We start from the raw sequence: 19,993 nt of genomic DNA, 5'->3' as shown, positions 1-19,993 counted from the left end.
GGTGCTAAACCTTTGGTTGAAAGCTTATTGGGATAATCTTACAGTTCCAAAATATTACACTGCAGATTATTTAATTACTAAAGGAAAATAAATCTGTAATAGAGAAAGCTAGAGACGATCACCTTAACCAATGGATGGATCTTAACATAACCAGTAATGGTAACAAAACTCATATGTGACTCTTGATGCTATGCAGTGAGTGAGGCACATCCCTAGGACTGTGTTTTGACAACAGTGTTTAACCTGAATCTAATGGTGAAGAAACAATTGAACAAGTTCAAAGTGTAGGACCTTTTACAAAATGACTGCTTGAACTTTTCTAAAATGTCCACATCATGAAAAACAAGAAGTCAGGGGAATTAGTCTAGTTCTAGATCAAAGGAGACTAAAAAACATGACAACTAATGTTATCCATAATATCTGATTGGTTTCTCTATTCAACAATAAAAATCCGTAAATTACATTATTGGAACAATTAAGCAAATTTGAAAGTAGACTATGTGTTAGATATTTTTATATCAATGTTAAATATTTTGACATGATTGTGGTTATATAGGAAAATGTTCTTGTTCTTGGGAGATATATGCTGAAGTATTTAAGAGTGAAAGTTCTTGATGTCTGTAATTTTGAGAGGTTTCCTTAAAAATTTGTGTATGCATACACTGAGAGAGAGTGTACATATGTGGAAAACATACTAACAGTTGATGAATTTAGGTGAAGGGTATTTTATTTTTAAATTTGTTTAAATAAAACACAGGAGGAAAAGGGAAGAAGGAAAAAAGTACCTTATACTATCATCATAGAATGGAACTTAAAAAACTTTTTATTAAGGAAATTTATATCACTTAGCTTCAATAGTTATCAACACATAGCATTTTGCTTCATCCTTTACTTCCTTCAGACACTGGACCATTTTGAAATAGATCACAGACATAATTTTGTAATTCCTTAAGTATCATTCTCTTTAAAAATAAAACAAAACATAACAATAAATTAATACATTATGTATCCGTAACCCAGCCTCAAATCATCAACTCCAGGGCGGTCTTGTTTCATCTCTGTCCTTTCCCACTCACTAGATTACTTTGAAGCTAATCCAGGACATTGACTGGAAAGTTTTTACAAAGGTTTTTTTCACTTCAGTCTTTTAAAAAAGATTTTCACATGGTTATAACCATAGCGTGCCTACATCTGTAAACTGCTTAAAATCACTCTAGAAGTACAGCAATGTGTGAGTCTTTCTAAATCATGGTTTTTTTATTTTAATGTAACTGAAATTTCATCAAATTGGCAGATAACATTTTTCTGGAGATTTTATACTCTACCGATCCCAAATTGGATGAAGCACGGGAGATTTTAAAAAAAATTGAACACCGTAATCTGTACAAGTACGTGGGTGAGACTCAGCCAGTTGGAGAAACAAAGATTAATAAGGTAAGTTGAGTCGTCAAGCACCTTCTCATTAGTGAAAAGTCCTCTGTCCTCGTGAGGAAAACCATTAACCTGTCACAATACCAGGATTCTGTTCTAAGCCCTTTACATTCATTCTCATTTGATCTCATTTACATAAATACAGTGTTCTTAGGTCTGTCCTATAGATGAAGAAACTGAAGCTTGGGAAGAGATTAAATAACTTGCCCGTAGATGCATAGGTAGTGAGCCAGGATTCAAAGCCAAGTTTGATTTACTCCACACCTTTACTTTCTCATCCTGGAAGTGATAGGGACCCTCAAAATAAGGTTTCTGCATGAGCTTAATTGAGACTCTGAGGACCTGCTACTACTTAACTTCTTTTACAGTTTATCAGGTTCTCCCAAATGGTGCATGCCTATCTTTTTTAGTTCATTTATCTTTCCTCTCATGCTTGTTGAAGATTTTACTCTTTACCAGAAAGCCAGTGACATGAGCCATACTGATAACCACCTTACCTTATAATACTTCCTTGGGTTACACTTTACTTCCTCTTGTTTTACTAATAGGTTAATGCCACATTTTTTTAAAATGCGAGAATCCTGTTATGAAAGTTGCTCTATTATGATTTGATTAAAGGATAGCATAGGCACATTTCTCATGTTTCTCACATGATCCAAACCTTAAACATAAAAGATCCTTCCATATATAGCACCATTTCATAATGTAATATACTGTTTTCTATTAGTTTAGTTAGGGATAAGAAAGCTGTGAATGAAGGAAGGAAAGTATAGAGGTGTGCTGTCCAATACCATAGCCACTGGTCACTTGGGGCTATTGAGCAGTTGAAATATGACCAGTCCAAGTCAAGATGTGCCATAAGGGTAAAATACAAACCAGATTTTGAAAACTTAGTACCGAAAACAAAAAAAGTAAAATGTTTCATTAATGTTTTAATATTGCTTATACATTTGAATGATAAAAATTGGATAAATTGGAATAAATAAATACTTTAAAATTTTTTAAAGAATGGCATAAGCTCTATATTTGTTAAGGATATATCTCTATTCATTTTTCTTAAAAATGCCATTTTCAGAGAGGGAACCTCTTCATGGCACAAGCACATAATGGTGAAGAACTGGGGTTCTAACATGAGTTTTGTCTTTTCCAGGAAGACTATGAATGGATTCCAAAAGACATTGCTGAAGCCAAACCTGGAGTACTCCTAGAAACTGAGCTGAAGGCTGAAGATTTCATAGTGGATGTAAGTAGTTTGCCTGATAATATACTAAATATAAAAGTGTACATTCATTATAGAAAATTTGGAAAATAACAGAAAAATTAAAGGAAGAAGATCACTTGTGAATTCACAGAGAACCAACATGAACTAGTTTTTAAATTTTCTTTGACATGTTGTCAATGTTTTTAATGGAATTATGGTCAGGTGATTAGTAGAACATTGTGTATATTGAATTTTTAATGTTTTTTTGATCACAAAGGTAATACATGCCAATTATTTTTAAAAATTGCCTACATACAAAGGAAAAAGTTAAGACTTTTTGACTCCTATTTTCATAGAGGCTGTAGTGTCTTCTTGTATCCTAATGAGAATGCCAAATGGCTTTCTCATATTTTCTTTTGTTTCTTATAGGAAATACTTCTCAGAGTTCTATTCTGAGATTTCAGGACTGTACTCCCTATGTATTTTTTCATAGGCCTCTCATTTGTTATTTTCTTGACACATCTATGAGTGATGGGTGATCTCTCCATAACCATTCTTTGTCAAGCGATACAATGAGCGAATTGCCACTCACAGGCTAAGCTTTTACCGTATGTTCTTTTGTGGACCATCATTGCCACATTACTCTTCCCCCGCCCCCAGTTATTTCATTGCCAGCCTCTCCCCTTCTCTCAAACCTATCCACGGAGCCCTTTGGAATTTCTGCTCCCCTGTAGAGGAGCATTAACGAACTCCTCTGTAGCCTCAGCCTCTTGACTAACGACCTCTTTGCCTTTGTTGCAGCGTTGCTGTCCCCTGAGAACCTGGAGCCCCTGCAGCTTGTTCAGGAAAAGCACATTCCTCAGGGTCAGGAGACCTTCCTGTTCATCAGTTCCCTTATTCCCTAGTGCCACTCCAAGACCCTACACAAGAACTCTATTCCTCTGAGACTAACATCCTCAAAGCATCTACTGCCCTCTTGTTGAAGATTTTGGCGTGGTGTAGAGTCTTCCTGTCTACCTCACTTCCTGCTTTTATCCTTAGTGACTTCATAGTCCACATAGCCTGCCCACTCTGGTCTCTTCATCCTCATCCTCAGTGACTTTATCCACTCTACTTCAGCCAACACTCTCAGCAGATCATACTCCGAACCTTATCAGCATTCGAAAATATCCTCCCTCTTAAAATCACTAATTCCGCATCCTATATCTGTCTGCAAACTCCTTTCTTTCTTATTTACTTGTTCTTAGCTCATTAGGACCCCAGTTTATATTGTTTACTCACTTTCCTCCAGCTTGTCAATGACCTTCTATCTGTATTTCTCTCTAAATCTCACTTAGATTCTGTGATCCATTAATTCAGTCATTTTCTGCAGTTACCTTCAACATCCTTGCCTCTCTTTGCATCTACCTAGCATAAGGCTGAATGACAATTCATGGTCACCAATCTTAGCTGGGCCCCCTTAATTTTCTGGCAGGCTAAGTATAATTCTCCAGTCTCCATAATGACTATTTCAAACCACCGTCTTCACTCCTCTTAGAACTCCAACACTGTTCCCTAACCCCAACTGTATTCACCCTCAGTGACTAACCCCACTTTGGCTCTTATTTCAGAAATAAAATATAGGCCATTAGGTAGGAACTTCTTCAACCTACACCACCAAATAAGTAAGCCCACCTCCATCTGCAGCTGGGTTCAGCCTTCCCTCTCTACAGTGGGGCAATGTCTCTCTTCTTATCTTCCACTTATGTTCTAGACCAAGGCTGCCCGACAGACCTTTCTGATGATGGAAGCGTTCTAGATCTATACTGTCCACTTTGGCAGCCCCTAGCCACACGTGGCTATTGAGCATTTGAAATGCAGCTACTGCAACTGAAGAACTAAGTTTTTTATTGTCTTTAATGTTAATGACTTTAATTTAAAAAGTCATCTGTGGCTAGGGGCTCCCACATTGGGCACTTCTGTGAAAGCTTACGGTATCGAGTCTCTCCTCTCTTTGACTTTCCCATCAGCTGTTAAACAGACTTTCATTTTAAGAAAATAACGAGCACCACGCTCTTTACCCTGTCTTCTTTAGTTGTCTCTCCTTACCTTTTCTAGGTACCATATTTCTCTCTCTTGCATCTTGTTAACAGCCGAAATCCTAAGAGTTGTCTTCTCTTTTTAATTTCTTATTGACTTCTGAACCTGTTTTCTGTTGCCGTCACTATACTAAAATCGCTCTCACCGAGACTTCGGTGTGACCAAACCCAGCAGACAGTTTCAGTGCTGTTTGCCTCAGAGCTACTTCTTCTGCCTGGAATTCTTTTCTTTCCTACCTAGGCCTGGTTAATTCCTGCTTACTTAACAAAGTCCTTTTCCCAGGAAAACCATTTCCAGCCATTCCCCGGAAGCCCCAAACTACTTGGTTTCCCAGTTACAAACTTTCATAGCACCATTTGTTTTCCCTTGATAGCTCTTATAATAAATGTGGTTAGACAGAGCTACTTCTTCTGCCTGGAATTCTTTTCTTTCCTACCTAGGCCTGGTTAATTCCTGCTTACTTAACAAAGTCCTTTTCCCAGGAAAACCATTTCCAGCCATTCCCCGGAAGCCCCAAACTACTTGGTTTCCCAGTTACAAACTTTCATAGCACCATTTGTTTTCCCTTGATAGCTCTTATAATAAATGTGGTTAGATAATTACTTTTTTTTTTTTTTTTTGAGAATTTTTTATAAGAGTTGATTTGGGCCCAAACTGACAACATATACCAGGAAGCAAGATCTCAAATCTTTGTGATAATTACTTTTGTAATTATTTGTTCAACCTCAGTTCAGGCCACATGGTCTGTGGGGGCTGGAAGTATATCAAGATTTCTTGTTATATCTCAAGTGCCTACCACAGGTATCTATCACATAGTAGGTATTGACTTTATATCCTACTTCCATTGAAAGCACATATACCGCAGCCCACTCCACCCCAGATTTCAGAGCCTTTTGGGTCATGTACCATTTTTATTCCACTATGAGCCACCTAACCAGTGCTCTTACCTCAGAACCTCTAGAGAGCTCTGTTCCATTTGCTGCGGTGCCCCTACAACCCTGCATTCAGTTCTCATTGTTATTAAATATGTAAGTAGTTTCATTTATTTATTGCCTTTATTAAGGTTATCAACGTGAATTATGGATTGGAAGACAAGAATCCTATTGATCACGTGTACTTCTATTGTAAGAGTGACCCTGAGCAAGCAATCCAGATTAATAAAAATCAGGTAACTACTTAGGTAAAAAAAAAATATATGTACTGTTGTGGCATTTGGCAGATCTTTATAGTAAATTTGCATTTTACATGCAGTCTAGGACCTAAAGTCATTGTTAAAGAAAATAGAAGCATATCTTTAAAATTAAAATGTACCTGACTTTATGTAAACTAGATCATCTAGTTTTTCCTGTTTGCCAAACATAGATAAAAGCATTTTTGGTCTAGAGGATAGACCAAAAAAAATCCTCTGGGAAGGAAGTGTTGTACGGTTGAAGTCATGTAAGTTAAATGTGCTTATTCACCTATCTTTTGTATAAGAGTCTGCAGGCTATGTATAGTTATATAATACACACTTTTGTCTCTTATTAATCGGCAGGAAATTGTGGGACGTTTGGCACTATGACAACTAACACGAATCCTTTTCTTTCTATTACAATTGGGATAAAATAGCAAACTAATGTGATGCTTTTAGTACAGCATCAAGAATGGAGGTTAGGAACAGCCGATCTCTCCTCCGTGTGGGAATTCAAGGGGACAATGGAATCTTTTCTTCTTCCAAAAGGTTTCCAAGCTTTTGCCAGAGAAATTTTCAGAGCAGCTGATTCGCGTGTACTGTAAGAAGACGGATGAAAAGAGTTTGTTTGCTGCACGCCAGCATTTCGTTTATTGGTGCTCACTCAACAACTTCACCAAGCCTCAGGTAGGTGGCTTAGTATTCACATACGTGGCATAATTTTTTAGACTTAAGTAAAAACCAAGAGATCCTTACTTCCCTCTCAAAGTTTTTCACTTAAATTATAGTCATTTGGCTATGGTTTTGAAAAAAAAAAAGTTCTTCCACTTTAAGCTTTCCTTTTAAAATGTCCGAATCTGTCAACTGGTGATTTCTTCCTCTACCAGTTGTGAGTGAGGATTCAATTTATCGTTCGTGTCCTAATGATAAAAGTTTAAAATGGTGAGCCTGCGACTAGTACTTTATAATGTTCTCACCAGTTGTTTCATCCAGTCCTTTCAGTGACCCTGGGAGTGAATCATAATGTCCATAGCTTTCAGAAAGGGTTACCAACACTGAATAATTAACTTGCCTAAGTCCACATACCACTGATAATAAGTTTCCTAAGTTCTTACTTCAAATTCAGCATTCCCAAACCTGTAAACTATTTAAGTTCTCTAGCATAAGAGAACAGTGAGGGAGAGGAGCCAAGCCGTACGTAGTTGTCAATCCTATAATGTTGCTCAAAGGATTGCTTATGCTTATTGACCTACAGGTAGGAGGTGCCTAGCACAGAGAAAGTGACCATTCGATCTTTATTGATTGTCTAAATGAATATAGTTGGCAGACAGGTGGGAAACAGCATTCTGCTTCCTAGGCTAGGACTCCCTCTCACAACACCGTAGCTGCCTTTTCCCCCTGCATGCATCAGATAATGAAGGAAATAAAAATGAAAGGTCAGACAGACATGCACGAGTAGCTCAGGACGACAATCCCAGATGATGGATCCAGATGAGTTCTGTCAGGATTCAGAACTGGGAGAGCAGACAGAAAAACCTTCTGAAGGAAGGAGGGTTCTACCTGTTCCAGAAGGTCGATTGTGTTTGGGAGAGTAGCAAAGAGAAACGTAGACACATATGGCCATGGGAGCAACAGAAAGGCGTGAAACTGGAATAAGACAAGTGTGTCTGGGCGGGGACTATGAGGAGACCTGCTGACTGCCGTAGAAAATTTTAATTGTTGAGTGATGAGAGGTTAAATGGCAAAAATAGACTGGATTATGGAGGACCTTGGATAATCAGGTGTGTTTAGGGGAGGGGTCTGGGGCATATGCGTAGTCCTGTAGGCCAAGAGCACTGGGAGTCACTGAGTGTTTTAAGCAGGAAAGTGACATATTTAGGTTTGCATTCATAAAATTCACTAGAATTAAAATTAGAATCGGTAGAAATAAGGATGTTTGGTAGAATTAGAGATGGATTTGAAGATGAATAATGTTAACTTTGAGATAGACAGATCTTCCAAATATGAGTATCATGGCAATTGAATGGCTGCTTTTAGTAACTCTATCAAGTCAAATCCAGTGTAGTTCAACAGAAGAAATTTAATATGGGGAATGACATACAAAATTTTTGGCAGAGCTAAATGAGCAGAGGACAGTGAGACAACAGCAGGAAGCTGCTCCCACCTCTAGGGTAAGAGATGGGAGTCCAAGTGCTAGGGTCACCTGCAGAAGCTAGAACCACAGAAGAGTCATGGCCACTACTGCCTGTGCCAGAGGGAATGGGGGAGAAATACTCAAGCCTCTCTCCTCCCTGCACTTTTCCAGTCTTCCATCGGTACATCCCAGTGGCCAAACCTAATTAGACGCCAATAGGTTGGGAGCTGGGAGATGAAATTTACAAGAGCAGCTCCTGTTATACAGAGTAGAGCAGAGGAAGGGTAAAGAGTGGATCTGAGAGCAAATAGGCCAATGAAGAGCATAGTATTCTACCACAGACATCATATTCCTAGTGCAATAAAGGCTCTTAAAGATCCTATGCCCTCGTGTAACCTGAGAATCTAGCCACAAATTCAAGAACGTTCAGGATAGAGTCAGGTGTTAAAGGGTCTTGATTCTTATATTCTTTGCTTTCAAGCCATAGTATCACTTCACTTTGAGGCCATCCCTTCATTTTGCATGGAGTCTATGCCGATGGACCAAAGCAGTAGCTTTAGTTAAGTTCTATGGGTATGTACTGTCCGTCCCCATTTTTTGCGCTCTTGTAAACCAGGGCCATATGTTGCAGAGGGGCTAGGCAAGGGACGAGGAGGGGTCCAGCAAAGTCCTTCTTTCTCCTGGACAAACAGGACAGAGTTTGTCTTCTGTGAAGGTGTGTGAAGGGAGAGGGTCGGAGAAACAGGCAGTGTGCTGCTTCTGACCATCTTTGAAGAGAACAGGTCTGGTGGCTTTTGCTCTGAAGGCTCTTACCCACTTAGGACTGTGCTGTTTCTGATTTGACCCAAGCACAGGGCATATGTATAAATTTGAGGTTTCCCTAGAGTAAGTATGTCTAGAGGCAAGCAGTCTGTCAGACAAGGTTATGTATACCTGAGACTTTCGCTGAATCTTTAAAACTGGCTTTTCTCTTCTTAGTTATTTTCTCATTGACAGGATGGCGATGTTATAGCCCCACTTATAACACCTCTAAAATTGGAATGGAATTACCCGAATTTAGCCCAGAGTCCAGCTGTCATCCAAGAAGGATCCAAAGCCCGACATCGGCTTTTTCAGCATGACTCAATGTGAATGCCTGCAATCATTTGTTTACAACCTTTCCTCTCTCCAACACGATCAATTAATTGAGGGAATTTGATCATCTAGTTCTACAAATTCAGTGACGACTAGCACTTTTTATTTTATGTTTTGAATTACACATATGCTGAAGCTAAGCAATTTTTATTCAAAGAAAGAAAAAGGTGTTAGGGAGATCTGACTATATACATGCTATGAAAAGCATTACTTTACCTATTTTTAATATTAAAGCCTTTCTCTTTTAGTAGTCTATTTTCGTAGAATAATAGTTCTTTTATGTACTCTGAATTTTTATAACATGATTGTTTTTTAAAAAGAAAACTTGAAATGAGACAAGGGTGCCCATTGGAATTTGAAGTTGGGATTGTCATGTACAGCCAAGGTTAAAAATAAAATGAAATGCTAGTTGCCTGAGGGGGTGCCCATCACCCCGAATTTGAGGACGGCTCTCCTTAAGTGATCTAAACATTAGTGAAAGACACCATGTCTCACCCTTCTAGCCAAGTTAGGGTAAACAATAGGAGATGAGAACCAGGAGTGGCCTCCAACTCTGGTGAGAGGCCTGATTAATTTATTCAAAAGTTCTGAGGGCTGTGGCCTCCTCTGAAGTGGGACATAAAACTACCTTTGAGGAGACCTTTATCCCCAGTGGCAGAGGTACCCCCCAAAGCAGGCCGTCCTCTGGGTCAGTTGTGGCCCGGTACAGTTCTTTTTTCCCCTGAATACTCACTGCCCAAGTCCCGCGGGCTTTACCGCTGCCCAGCCTGGGGAAGGAGGCTCCCCTCTGACCTGCTCCCTGCATCTCGCTTGTGAGCTGAGCAGAGGCCAGCACAGGAACCATCCTCAGGGCTACTCAGCTGGGATTTGGTTTGTGGTGGTTCAGTGCATTTTACTGTTTCAGGGCAAAAACTGAGCTGCCGGTGCTGAGCTGAGTGATTACCCAATGAATTCCAGGTTCCCCTTTGTGAATGGACGTTCTTTACCTCTAGCAGTGGAGTGGGCACCACTGTGGTTGAGTAATGCTCCTGTGCCAAGGGCGCCACGCCCCCTCCCCCAACGCCAAGTACCATAGAAATCCACCAAGAACACAGGCTGGAGTTAGAGCCAAAGCCAGTGGTGGATAGAGGGTGCTGAGGATGCAAGGCAGCGAGGAATGGTAGTCACGAGCCCCTAGCCTCTTATGCTTTGATATTCTCCGTGGGAGCTGAGTGTGGGGAGCCAGCCCTGGTTCTGGGCAGGTGTGAGTGGTGGAAAGGAGGAACTCACACCGCAGGCCAGCAGATTATCCAGACTCAGGAGTGCTGCCACCTCCCACTGTGTAACCAGGTTCTGCTCTGTCGACACTAGGGTGGAAAGTATTTGGAAGGTCTGCCATTCTGCACAGTCACCACCCCCTTCCTCCATCCCTCAGTAGATAATCAAGAGTTGACCCTAATTCATAGGAGAACAGTTAAAACCCTTCTCACTCCCACCACGATGCTGCATAGATGGGGACGTGTTCACACTTAGGCTCCAACAAGCACAGGTGAAGGCAGCTATGGTACTGAGTCATACTGTTTTGGCCAAGGTGCCTCTAAAACATTCAGTGAAGAGAAGTCTAGGCCTCAGACTTCATGTACTCAGACCCAAGGTCAAAATGTGAAGTATTTCCACTAAGATTGTTTTATTTCTGCAATTTCTACCTTTAAATCATTGTAATTTACTTTGGAATTTTGTAGTCCTGATATTGTATCATTGTGCTATGTGAGAAACAGCTTGAATCCATTTTGTTTGCATCTTTTATTACATATAAGGCAACTGCACTTTATGTTCTTTACAACTGTTTTAATTATGAGAACCATGCACCATTTACAAGGTTAGATTTATCTTAAGAATCACTTTCACTGTATAAAAATGGAGACGTTAACAGCTTAGCCTCTGAAAGTACTGAATGTTATCACCTTGAGAATGTAAATAGAACTGAAAGTTTAAATGACTGGTTACTTCATTTGGGTGAGGGAAACAGCTGCAATAAAGCTTCATGAATGTATCTTCATCTTAAAACCAAAGGTGTCTTCCTTCATGACTCTCTCACCCTTGCGTGCCCAGTTTTGACCCTGTTTGCAAAGGAAATAGGTCTAAGAATCTACCGAGATGGTTCTTAGTACTTCAACTCGCTATTGGGTCTGTGAGAGAACGGGTGGTCTTTTACATGGCCTTCGTTATTTCAATAATAGAGAGTAATAGCACAATAAAGAATCTTTTCCTTCTGGCAGAGGGTAGACACTAGCATGGGGAGGGATGTGAATTTTTCTTAAATTTCTGAGCTCTCGTGCCAGAGGACACATCCTCCCTCTCTTTTAACCTCCCTAAGGTTCCCATCTACAGAGTTTCAGCTTCTTTATCAAATATGTGTATTGTTCATTTGCTGCTTTCATATCTTCCTCATGAAATTAGAGATTGCAAGCACCCGGCACACTGGTAGCAGTCAAAAAGCCCTCAGTGTTCTAGAAAAAGTATGATACTGCTACAGTCTTAATTAGTTTCATTGGTTGAGCCCAGGCGTCTGTGGTTTAACAATATCCTTTAACTTGGAAGTTAAAATAATTTCTGAAACATAGAGTAGAATCCTATTTTTATAAAATATACATATATGTCTCCATGGAAAATTGTCTGGAAGAATGTACATGAAAATGTTAGTGTTTTGGGGAGTGGCTGAATTTTAGGCAATTTTAATTTTTTGATGTCTTCTGTTTTTTCCTATAAGAAACACATTTTAGTTGTATAATTTCTAGAAAAATAACATTCATGAGGGACTTTGTACTACTCAGGTGAGGTGTAAACATCTCACTCTTTCAGTCACCTCTGCAGGTGTAAACATCTTTCACTTCAGTCACCACCCCCAAGTCTGTCGTGGGACCCCAGGTCACCAGGAGGCCGGCTCACAGCCACAGTCAGCACCAGGGCACTTCAGCCCTGTATTTCAGACAGAATGGGCTGCCCTGTATATGGGAGGCCCAGACGGCATCCATGAGCCCTGTTACCTCAGGAAGCTGCCCGCCACAGGGGCATCAGCTCAGCACCCAGGCCTCTAGCTGCTTGATGCAAAACTGCTCCTGCCGGGCCAGCACCTCATTGTTGAAGGTCGCGCAGGGGTGGCTTCCCCCATGATACAAGTCTCCATCCAACCACAGCCCAAACTGGCCACTAAAAAGAAGAGGAAGGGCTTGGCATGGCTCATTCCTGGGTGTCGAGACCTTTCAGATCCACACTATCAGCCTTTGGCCGCACCATGACCGCAGCCCAGTTTCGCCCACCTTTCAGCTTCCCCTAAACCAATTTGTCCTGAATTGTTAGAGACTCTACACATTGTTCCCCACAAGATCTAGAGTACTGTTGTTGTTTTTCTTTTACAGATTTAATGTATACAGTGGTGCAGCCCTCACCACAATCCAGTTTTAGAACATCTGGAACCTTTCTAAGATGGCAATGTTTAACCAAAGGAGTGAATCTCACAGGCATGGGCCCTGAGCTCAAAACACTTCAGAGAGCACCCATTCCCTTTCTCTCATCTGACAGCACACCTAGGCTGGAGCTGGGAAGTGAGTTACTGCAAGTCAGCAATGGCTGGTGTGTTCTGTGCCAAGCTGTCTCTCAATGGAGGCTTTTCGGGCAGCTGGGAGAGCAGAGATCCTGCCTGCTACTAATCAAACAATACTGGCATCTTTGCCCTCAGGATAAGATTGATTCTGCTGAATTTGCAGGTCACACCAGATGCGAGACTAATCTTTTCTTCCCAACCCATTCCACCTCCTACCACTCAACACACACACACACTCTCAGGCCTAGTTCCTGGACAGATGTCTGCCTTTCTCCAATGAGGTACATTCCCTGGGATTATAGGGCTGACAGGTAAATTGGAGGCTGGCTGAGAGGCAAATTGGAGGCTAGCCCATTTGCTCGACTCTAGCCTTAACGACCATGAGGAATGCTGCTCCCCAAATTACATGAATTCAGACTAAGCTGTCGCCAACTGTAGACACTTGGGAGGGTGAGTCCATGCCATCCTTTCTTGTCAGTGTTGACTTAGAGCAAAGTCGAGGGGTTGGCTGGGGGACTGGGCAGTGCCCTGGGGCTCTTAAAGGGAGAGGCCTGAAAGTTAACCACCAGCCTACCCATTTTATCTGGGGCAGCCTGGCCCAGCATTTCTGGAAGGGAGACAGGACCAGAACACAGACCACCCCAAGACTCTGGGAGAGCTGAGACACGCACCTGCCACTGCCCATCATCAGTGAATCCAAGTCTCCTTTCACAAAGAAAGAGTTGTGTCCTGTCCACTTAAAGACCTGAGATAAGATGACAGGAAAGGGCTCTGGTTACTGGGCAAGCCCTTACGGTTTGACTCTACACCACTGGGAGGCAGTGTTGTGGAGGGAATGGAACATCCCCGGCCCCAACTAAGCCACAGGAAGTGTTCTGGGCTCCTGGCTCTTGAGATTTCTTTCCTGTCTCTCTGGAGTTCATCTCCTCTTTGTCTGCAGTCTGAATTCTCACAGCTCCAAAGCCCCACTATTCTAGGAATGGACCAGAACCCTCTGAGGCTTCCTTCTTCCAAAGCTGGAGAGAGGAGGGGAAAATCCAGGTCAGGAGATGGGTCTTGATTCTGCCATTCACTAAATGTCTCCTCAGTCTCACACTGGAGCTGACACCAAGCCTGCCCATCCCCCAGTGCTGCCTCACACTGGGTGCCTCAGCAAGTCTTGCAGGCCCCGCCCCAGAGAGACCCGCTGACTACCATTTCTTTCCCATCCATCTCTACTCACTCTCGCCCACCCCATGCATGCCACAGTCACTCTTTGCTGGAGCACAGCTTCCACTGCCTCCCACCCACAGCCCAGCTCCACACTGCATTCTGAGTGGTCTATTCAGAATCAGACCGGATATTATCATTCCTCTGCCTAAAGCCCTGGGAATAAAATTCAGCTCCTTACTATAGCCAAAAGCGCAGCCTGCTCTGACCCCTGATTTTTCTCCCCCTTATTGACTGCACTTCAGCTACACTGGCCTTTCTGTCTCTAGGACACCCAAAGCTATTTCTTCTTTAACCTTCACGCTTGCTGATCCCTCTGCCCAGAATGCTCTTCCTGCATTTGGTTTACGATCACTATCTAAATTAGCCCTTCCTCCCAGGCCTTGTTTTTTTTGTTTGTTTGTTTGGTTTTTTGTTTTGTTTTGTTTTTACTTAGCATTTAACTCTCTGAGATGACCCTGTTCGTATGTCATTGTACCATTTCTGCAACCTAACATGTAAACTCCGTGAGGGCTTTCTTGATTCCTGGCAATATTCCCAAGATACAGTAGAGATGTTAGTTGAATGAATAAATTATTCAAGAGTCAATTTAGCTAATAAAAAGATTTTTAAATGACCACAAAAAGCATAGTATATTATTTCCTATACTTAGTTGGAGAAGAACACTGTGAACAATCAAAAGGTTTTTAGAGAAAAAAAAAAAATGGACTAATAAAAGATAAGTCCTGGCTCAGAAGAGATAACATTAACAAGTGATCACGAGAAGACAGAACCATTCAAGTCCCCTCTACTTTCATCAAGGAATATGACCTTCAAACTTGAAGGAGTAAGATAAATATTGCTACAGGAAAAAAAAAAAATCGAGACCATGCTCATGGTGCTTCTTGGAACAGTGATCAAGGAACTACTGGGGATTCATGAAGAACATAAGAGATGCCAGAAGACCAACAGGCAAAAACTGACCAATTTTTGAAAAGGTGAGATTTCTTAACAAAAGGCTGGTAAAGACAGGGCAGGCCTCTGAAAAAATCATTCATTTCATTCAACAATTTTTTTTTAGCATTTAGCACCAGGCACTGTTTTTAGGTACCAGGTAGAATGATGAACATAACAGATGCAAATTTGTGTCTCATGGGACTCCCATTCGAGTGGGGGGAGGCAGATAAATAAGTAAAATAAATAGCATGTTAGCTGGTGACGAATGCGAAGGAGAAAAGAAGTAGAGGAAGGCAGTAGGGTTCCCAGGGGATGGAGTATTATAAATTTAAATCAGATAGTCAGGGAGGGCCTCACCAAGATGGTGATGTTTGAGCAGAGAACCAAAGGAGGGGAGAACAGCCACGTGGAGCCCCAGGGGAGGGCATGCGAGGCAGAACATCACGGGCAAACGCGCTGAGTTGGGAGCGGGCCTGCATGTTCGAGGACCAGCTCAGAGGTCAGTGTGACTAAAGCAGAGTGAGGGAAAGGAAAAGTAGCAAGAAATAACAGAGAGAGGCCAGAAGACACTGAGATGTGTAGGTTACTGTGAAGACTTTGGCTTTTCTCTGAATAAGAAAGGAAACAACCACTGGCAGCTTGGAACCAGAGTGACATGCTCTGACCTACCTATTAAAAGGATCACTCCAGCTAGAAGACTTTGGCTTTTCTCTGAATAAGAAAGGAAACCACTGGCAGCTTGGAACCAGAGTGACATGGTCTGACCTACCTATTAAAAGGATCACTCCAGCTCCTGTGATAACTGAAGCCGGAAGCATTAGGAGGCTAGAGCAAGAATGAAGGCAAGGAATGATGGTGGCTTGAACCAGGGTGACAGCAAAGGACATAGTGAAAAGTGGTAGATTCCGGATATAGATAGAGAAGACAGGGCTGTCAGGATTTGTTGACAGCTCAGATGTAGCTTGTGAAAGAGATGTTAAGGACTCAAAATTTTTGGTCTCAGCAGCAGGAAAGATGGGGAGCCCATTGACTTTGTTAGGGAAGATAGCAGGACGAGCGATTTTGTGGGGGAAAGTCAGGAGCTCGGCTTTGGGCATATGAGACTTGAAATGCCACGTTTGAGATGAAGTGGAGACACTGGGTAGTGACTGGATGTATGTGAGTTTAGCATCCAGGAGAAGAAAGAGCCCATTATCACATGGATGGCACAGAAAGCTGTGAGAGTAGATGAGACCTGGAAGGAAAAGAGGGTAGTCAGAGAAGAGGCAAGAAGCCAAAACTGAGCTCTCGGACCCTGTGACCTTAAAAGGTTGGGGGGATGAGGAGGAACCAGCAAAAAATTCTGCCAAGGAGTTGTCGGTGCAATAAGAGGAGGATCTGGAACTTTAGAATTCTAGCATGTGAACCCTGGAAGGCAAGCGGGGATGACTAGTATACAGCATGGTTTCAATGAACAACTAACCCCATTCCTCTTTCCTGTTACGATGACCAAGCTGGCCAATAGAGGCAATGGTGTGTTTTGCCTTTAGCAAGGCAGTCCATAGCTCCTTGTGATCCTGTCGTGCAACCAGATGTTTGTGTTGCTGGAGGTATCTGTAGGTGACTTGGTCTGTGCATGGAGAGAGGCCTCTAATCGCAAACCAAAGCACCCACAACTAGTTCCCCATCTGTTGTGTATTTCCACTCCCTTCAACTTCCTTTTTCCTCTCTCCAGCTTGGCAAAACCCCAGTCATAGGTGACCCCTCCCCTCCACTCTGTCTGTGCCTGAATCTGAGGAGCTGAATGTTGCTGGAGGAAAGCACACGCCAAAGTAATGGGCTTGCTTTAAACTCATGGTCTCTAACCTTCAGTCCTGTTTCTCTGGTTTTCCTTTGTAGGCTTCCCTTTCCACTCCCATGAAGACTATTTGAAACCCCTCTTCCCTCAACCTTCACACCCTCTCCTCCATCCTCACCCACAGCCGATGACCTTACTTCATAAGAAAACTGACACCATTGGATGTATTTGTCTTCATCTTCCTACCCTAACACCCACTGATGTATCTGCACTTGGGCCAGTCTTGTCTTTCCACCCGTATCTGGTGAGCAACAAAACTCTCAGAGCCCATCAGTGGTGGCCCGGGACCTACTGAGCATTTTTTTGAATGAAGATGGGCTGGTCAAAATGCTCTGCCTGTCACTGCCCTTCTGTATTCCCTCTGTGAAAAGATGGAAGGACACCAGGCACCTTAGCACAGGGGACGGAGCTGGGGGCCACTGAGACCCCACGATCTTTGTCCTGTCATAGACCCCACTCCCCGCTTAGAGGGTTGGGAACATCACCTTCAGCCGTGGAGAGAAGGAGAAGAGGAATGTCTCGCCAGTACCATAGAAACCTTTACTGAGTCGAAGAGCCGCAGAGGAGAAGGCCCCAAATATCTGGAAAGAAGGAGAGCAGTTTGCAGCTGGAAGGGGGTTTAAGATCCCCTGGCAACCCTACTTTTCAGGTCTGGTAATGTAGATTCATTCTAGAGAGACACCTGGGGAGCCTGGGGTAGAGCTTAAGGATGGGGAGACCCCATGGGTCCATGAATATGTATCCTTTTCCTTAACACTCCCTAGGTTGGGGCCCCGGCCCAACTCACCTGCCCATCCTGGTCCCTCAGCACCAGCAGCACCGGACCACTGAGGCCTTCCATCTGTCTGTACAGGCTCCGCAGACTAAAGCCGTCTCTCGATGTGCTGAAGGCCAGGCGCCAGGGATGTCCGGTGACTCTCGAGGGGAGGTGGAGGCTAAGCTAGGGACAGGACTAGAGGTGAGTGAGGAATCCTTGTTCCCCCAGCCTCCTTGGGGTCCCAGGAGGATTGAGGACCAACCCCAGGAGGATTAAACAGCCACCACTCGCATAGGCATGGTGCTTTATAGGTTATAGAGGAGGTTCCTGTTTCCAGGGGACTTTCACGCCTATTAGCAGTAGCCCTCAGAGAAAGGGATTATTAATCCCGTTTTATAGATAAAGAAACCGAGGCTCAGGGAAGTGAAGCAACTTGCCAAAAGCCCCCATGAGGAGCAAGTGGCAGAGTCAGGATTTGAACCAGGTCTCCCTGAGGACTCTCTTCCCTTGGTCGCCCTGGCCCCTAGTGGCCAGAGAATGGATGAGATGTCGACTCCATCCTCCTAATCTTCCCCGCTCATCCTCCTACCCCCACTCCAGCTTTGGCTTCAGTTCCCAAGGGTTGGCTTTACTTAAAACTAAGCTTACTTTATTGTATTCTTAACCTCCCGGCCCAGTGAAGAGAGTGGCGCTAGTAATACTGGATCAATTTATAAGAAAGGAAAGGAAATCCCAGAGGAGAAATAATTAGCTCGAGGTGGCACAGTGAGCTGGAGACAGAGCAGGAGTGACCCCAGGTGTCCTTGGACCTGGCTGGGGTGGGGCAGGAGGGTACGACCTTCAGGCTCAGATCTGAAATCCTTGTGCTGTGGGCCATGCCGAACCTGCCTAATCTCCGAGGCTCCCAGAACCTGGCCAGCTTCTGCCAGCTGGGGCTCCACGGGGTCTTCGGGAGGTGGGGCTGGGGCTGCCTCCTCTTCCTCGTCCTCACTCTCCTTCCCAGACACAGTGTCCTCCGCCTGGCTGGGCTGTAAAAACACAAAGAGGCCTGGCGAGTTGAGAGACAGGAGACAGCAGCTTCCACATCTCCCAGGCCTGAGAGCCTCAGCCACCCCTTCCCAGGCTCCTGCAACCACCAGCCCAGCCAGAGGAGGCTGAGAAGAGTCCACTTCAGACAAGACGGCCCTGCCTCCAGCCGGCTTCCTCCCTGGTCCTCACCAGCTGAAGGTTGAAGGCACACACGCCCATCAGATGTGGCTTTGCGCCCTGTGGTTTGTCTACCTGATTGCTCTGGATCCAGAGTGGGTGCCAGCGATCAGTTCTCAGCTTGAGGGTAAGAGAGAAGGGCAGGTGACAGCCCAACCCTGGGCACTGGAACCGTGTGCATTCATACATGAAATAATGGTAATGTAACAACAATAATAATGAGTGGCTGACACTGATCAGCACACACTTGACCAGGCCTGTGTGAAGTGCTCGCCATGCATGATCTCTCTGAATTTCTCCAAGAATCCTGAGAATGTGCTTATTATTCCCATTTTACAAAGGAAGAGATTGAGGCCCCGAGGCCTCCCTGTCAATCAGTGAAACGATCACGTAGTTGTAGGTGAAGCATGTGTATGTTTGTGTAAAATGTATGCTCGTCCGTGTGAATATGTGTGTTGGCTAAAAATAGAGTTGTTTAGGCAAATCAGTGTGAGAAGGCGTTGAGTGTAGCTTTGTGTGTTTACCTGTCAATGTGTTCATGAGTGTGAGCTGGGATTGTGTAAATATATGTGTGTCATTGGGCGTGTATGTCGGTATATTCATTCATTCATTCATTCATTCATTCACGTGTTCATTCAAATGAACTTCCACTTTGTATCACTGGGTGTGTGGGGAGGGGAGGGTTTTGTGTGTGGGTGTGTGCAAACACGTGTGCCTGCACACAATGACTTCAGGGCTTTTCACAGAAGGGAGAGATCTCCTCAAGGATGAGAGATGAACAAGACACTGCTCTTCTGTTCCCCAGGTTCAGGCCTGAGGAGGGGGTCCTAGCTGTGTGGGGCTTTTGGACAGAGCTCCATCTCGCACCCACTCCAGGGAGGGAGCAGTCTGTGCTCCTTGAGAGTCTCAGGCCCACAGCACTGGGAGCTAAGGCCCTGGGCTCCTGAGTCCTTGCTCTGAACCCCAAGCCAGCTGGGGTGGGTACTAGGAGGAGGAACAAATTTCCTGCCTGCATTCATTCCTAGGCCAGACCTCGCCCTGCCAGAGAGCTCACCTCCCCCTACCTTTCCTGACCTAAGCCCCAGCCCAAGCTGGACTCCTTACCAGTCGAGTGTAACGCCAGCGAATACCTTTCATTCTCTTCTCCGAGCCCAGCCGTGGGCAGTGAGCAAGGCTTCAGTTCTGCCAGGGGAGAAAACACCACTGGTTTGCAGATGAGAGGGAGAGGCTTGGGGCACACCTAGCCAGCTGCCCTTTGCTCCCTCTCACCTGTTACTCACAGCTCAAGTTGTCCCTGGGCGGATCTGTGAGGTCA

The 19,993-nt window shown here is 43.8% G+C and overlaps 2 protein-coding genes across 4 annotated transcripts in view; one reads left to right on the top strand and one right to left on the bottom strand.

Moving 5' to 3' along the window:
* Nucleotides 1–11,196, top strand: part of SAMHD1 (SAM and HD domain containing deoxynucleoside triphosphate triphosphohydrolase 1) — a 44,562-nt gene extending 33,366 nt beyond the window's left edge. For 2 of the 3 annotated variants that reach the window (XM_025039850.1, XM_006921792.3), the window contains 5 exons: nt 1,295–1,434; nt 2,582–2,674; nt 5,775–5,879; nt 6,432–6,569; nt 9,013–11,196. In XM_025039850.1, the coding sequence (XP_024895618.1) occupies nt 1,295–1,434; nt 2,582–2,674; nt 5,775–5,879; nt 6,432–6,569; nt 9,013–9,147 (611 nt within the window). In that variant the 3' untranslated portion in view covers nt 9,148–11,196. Of the gene's footprint in view, nt 1–1,294; nt 1,435–2,581; nt 2,675–5,774; nt 5,880–6,431; nt 6,570–8,994 lie in introns of all 3 variants that reach the window. The other variant, XM_015597188.2, reaches the window with a different exon arrangement.
* Nucleotides 11,182–19,815, bottom strand: TLDC2 (TBC/LysM-associated domain containing 2). Its single transcript, XM_006921791.2, has 7 exons — nt 19,783–19,815; nt 18,357–18,500; nt 17,503–17,655; nt 17,201–17,296; nt 13,405–13,478; nt 12,177–12,339; nt 11,182–11,249 (listed from the first exon to the last, which is right to left on the bottom strand). Exons 1-6 carry the CDS (start codon nt 19,813–19,815, stop codon nt 12,204–12,206), a joined length of 636 nt encoding a protein of 211 aa, XP_006921853.1. The 3' UTR covers nt 11,182–11,249; nt 12,177–12,203.
* Between the last annotated feature and the right edge of the window lie 178 nt (nt 19,816–19,993).

Source organism: Pteropus alecto, unplaced genomic scaffold (assembly GCF_000325575.1).
Source record: "Pteropus alecto unplaced genomic scaffold, ASM32557v1 scaffold45, whole genome shotgun sequence".
Lineage (NCBI taxonomy): Eukaryota > Metazoa > Chordata > Mammalia > Chiroptera > Pteropodidae > Pteropus > Pteropus alecto.
Note: the sequence above shows the minus strand (reverse complement) of the source record. Positions and strands in the feature narration are given on the sequence as shown.

Coding starts and splice junctions, on each gene's coding strand:
- TLDC2 (XM_006921791.2), bottom strand. CDS start 19,815: ATGAAAGGTATTCGCTGGCGTTACACTCGACTG. Junction 18,501..19,782: donor GCTGGCGTTACACTCGACTG/GTAAGGAGTCCA, acceptor GTGTTTTTACAG/CCCAGCCAGGCGGAGGACAC. Junction 17,297..17,502: donor TGAGGGACCAGGATGGGCAG/GTGAGTTGGGCC, acceptor CCTTCTTTCCAG/ATATTTGGGGCCTTCTCCTC.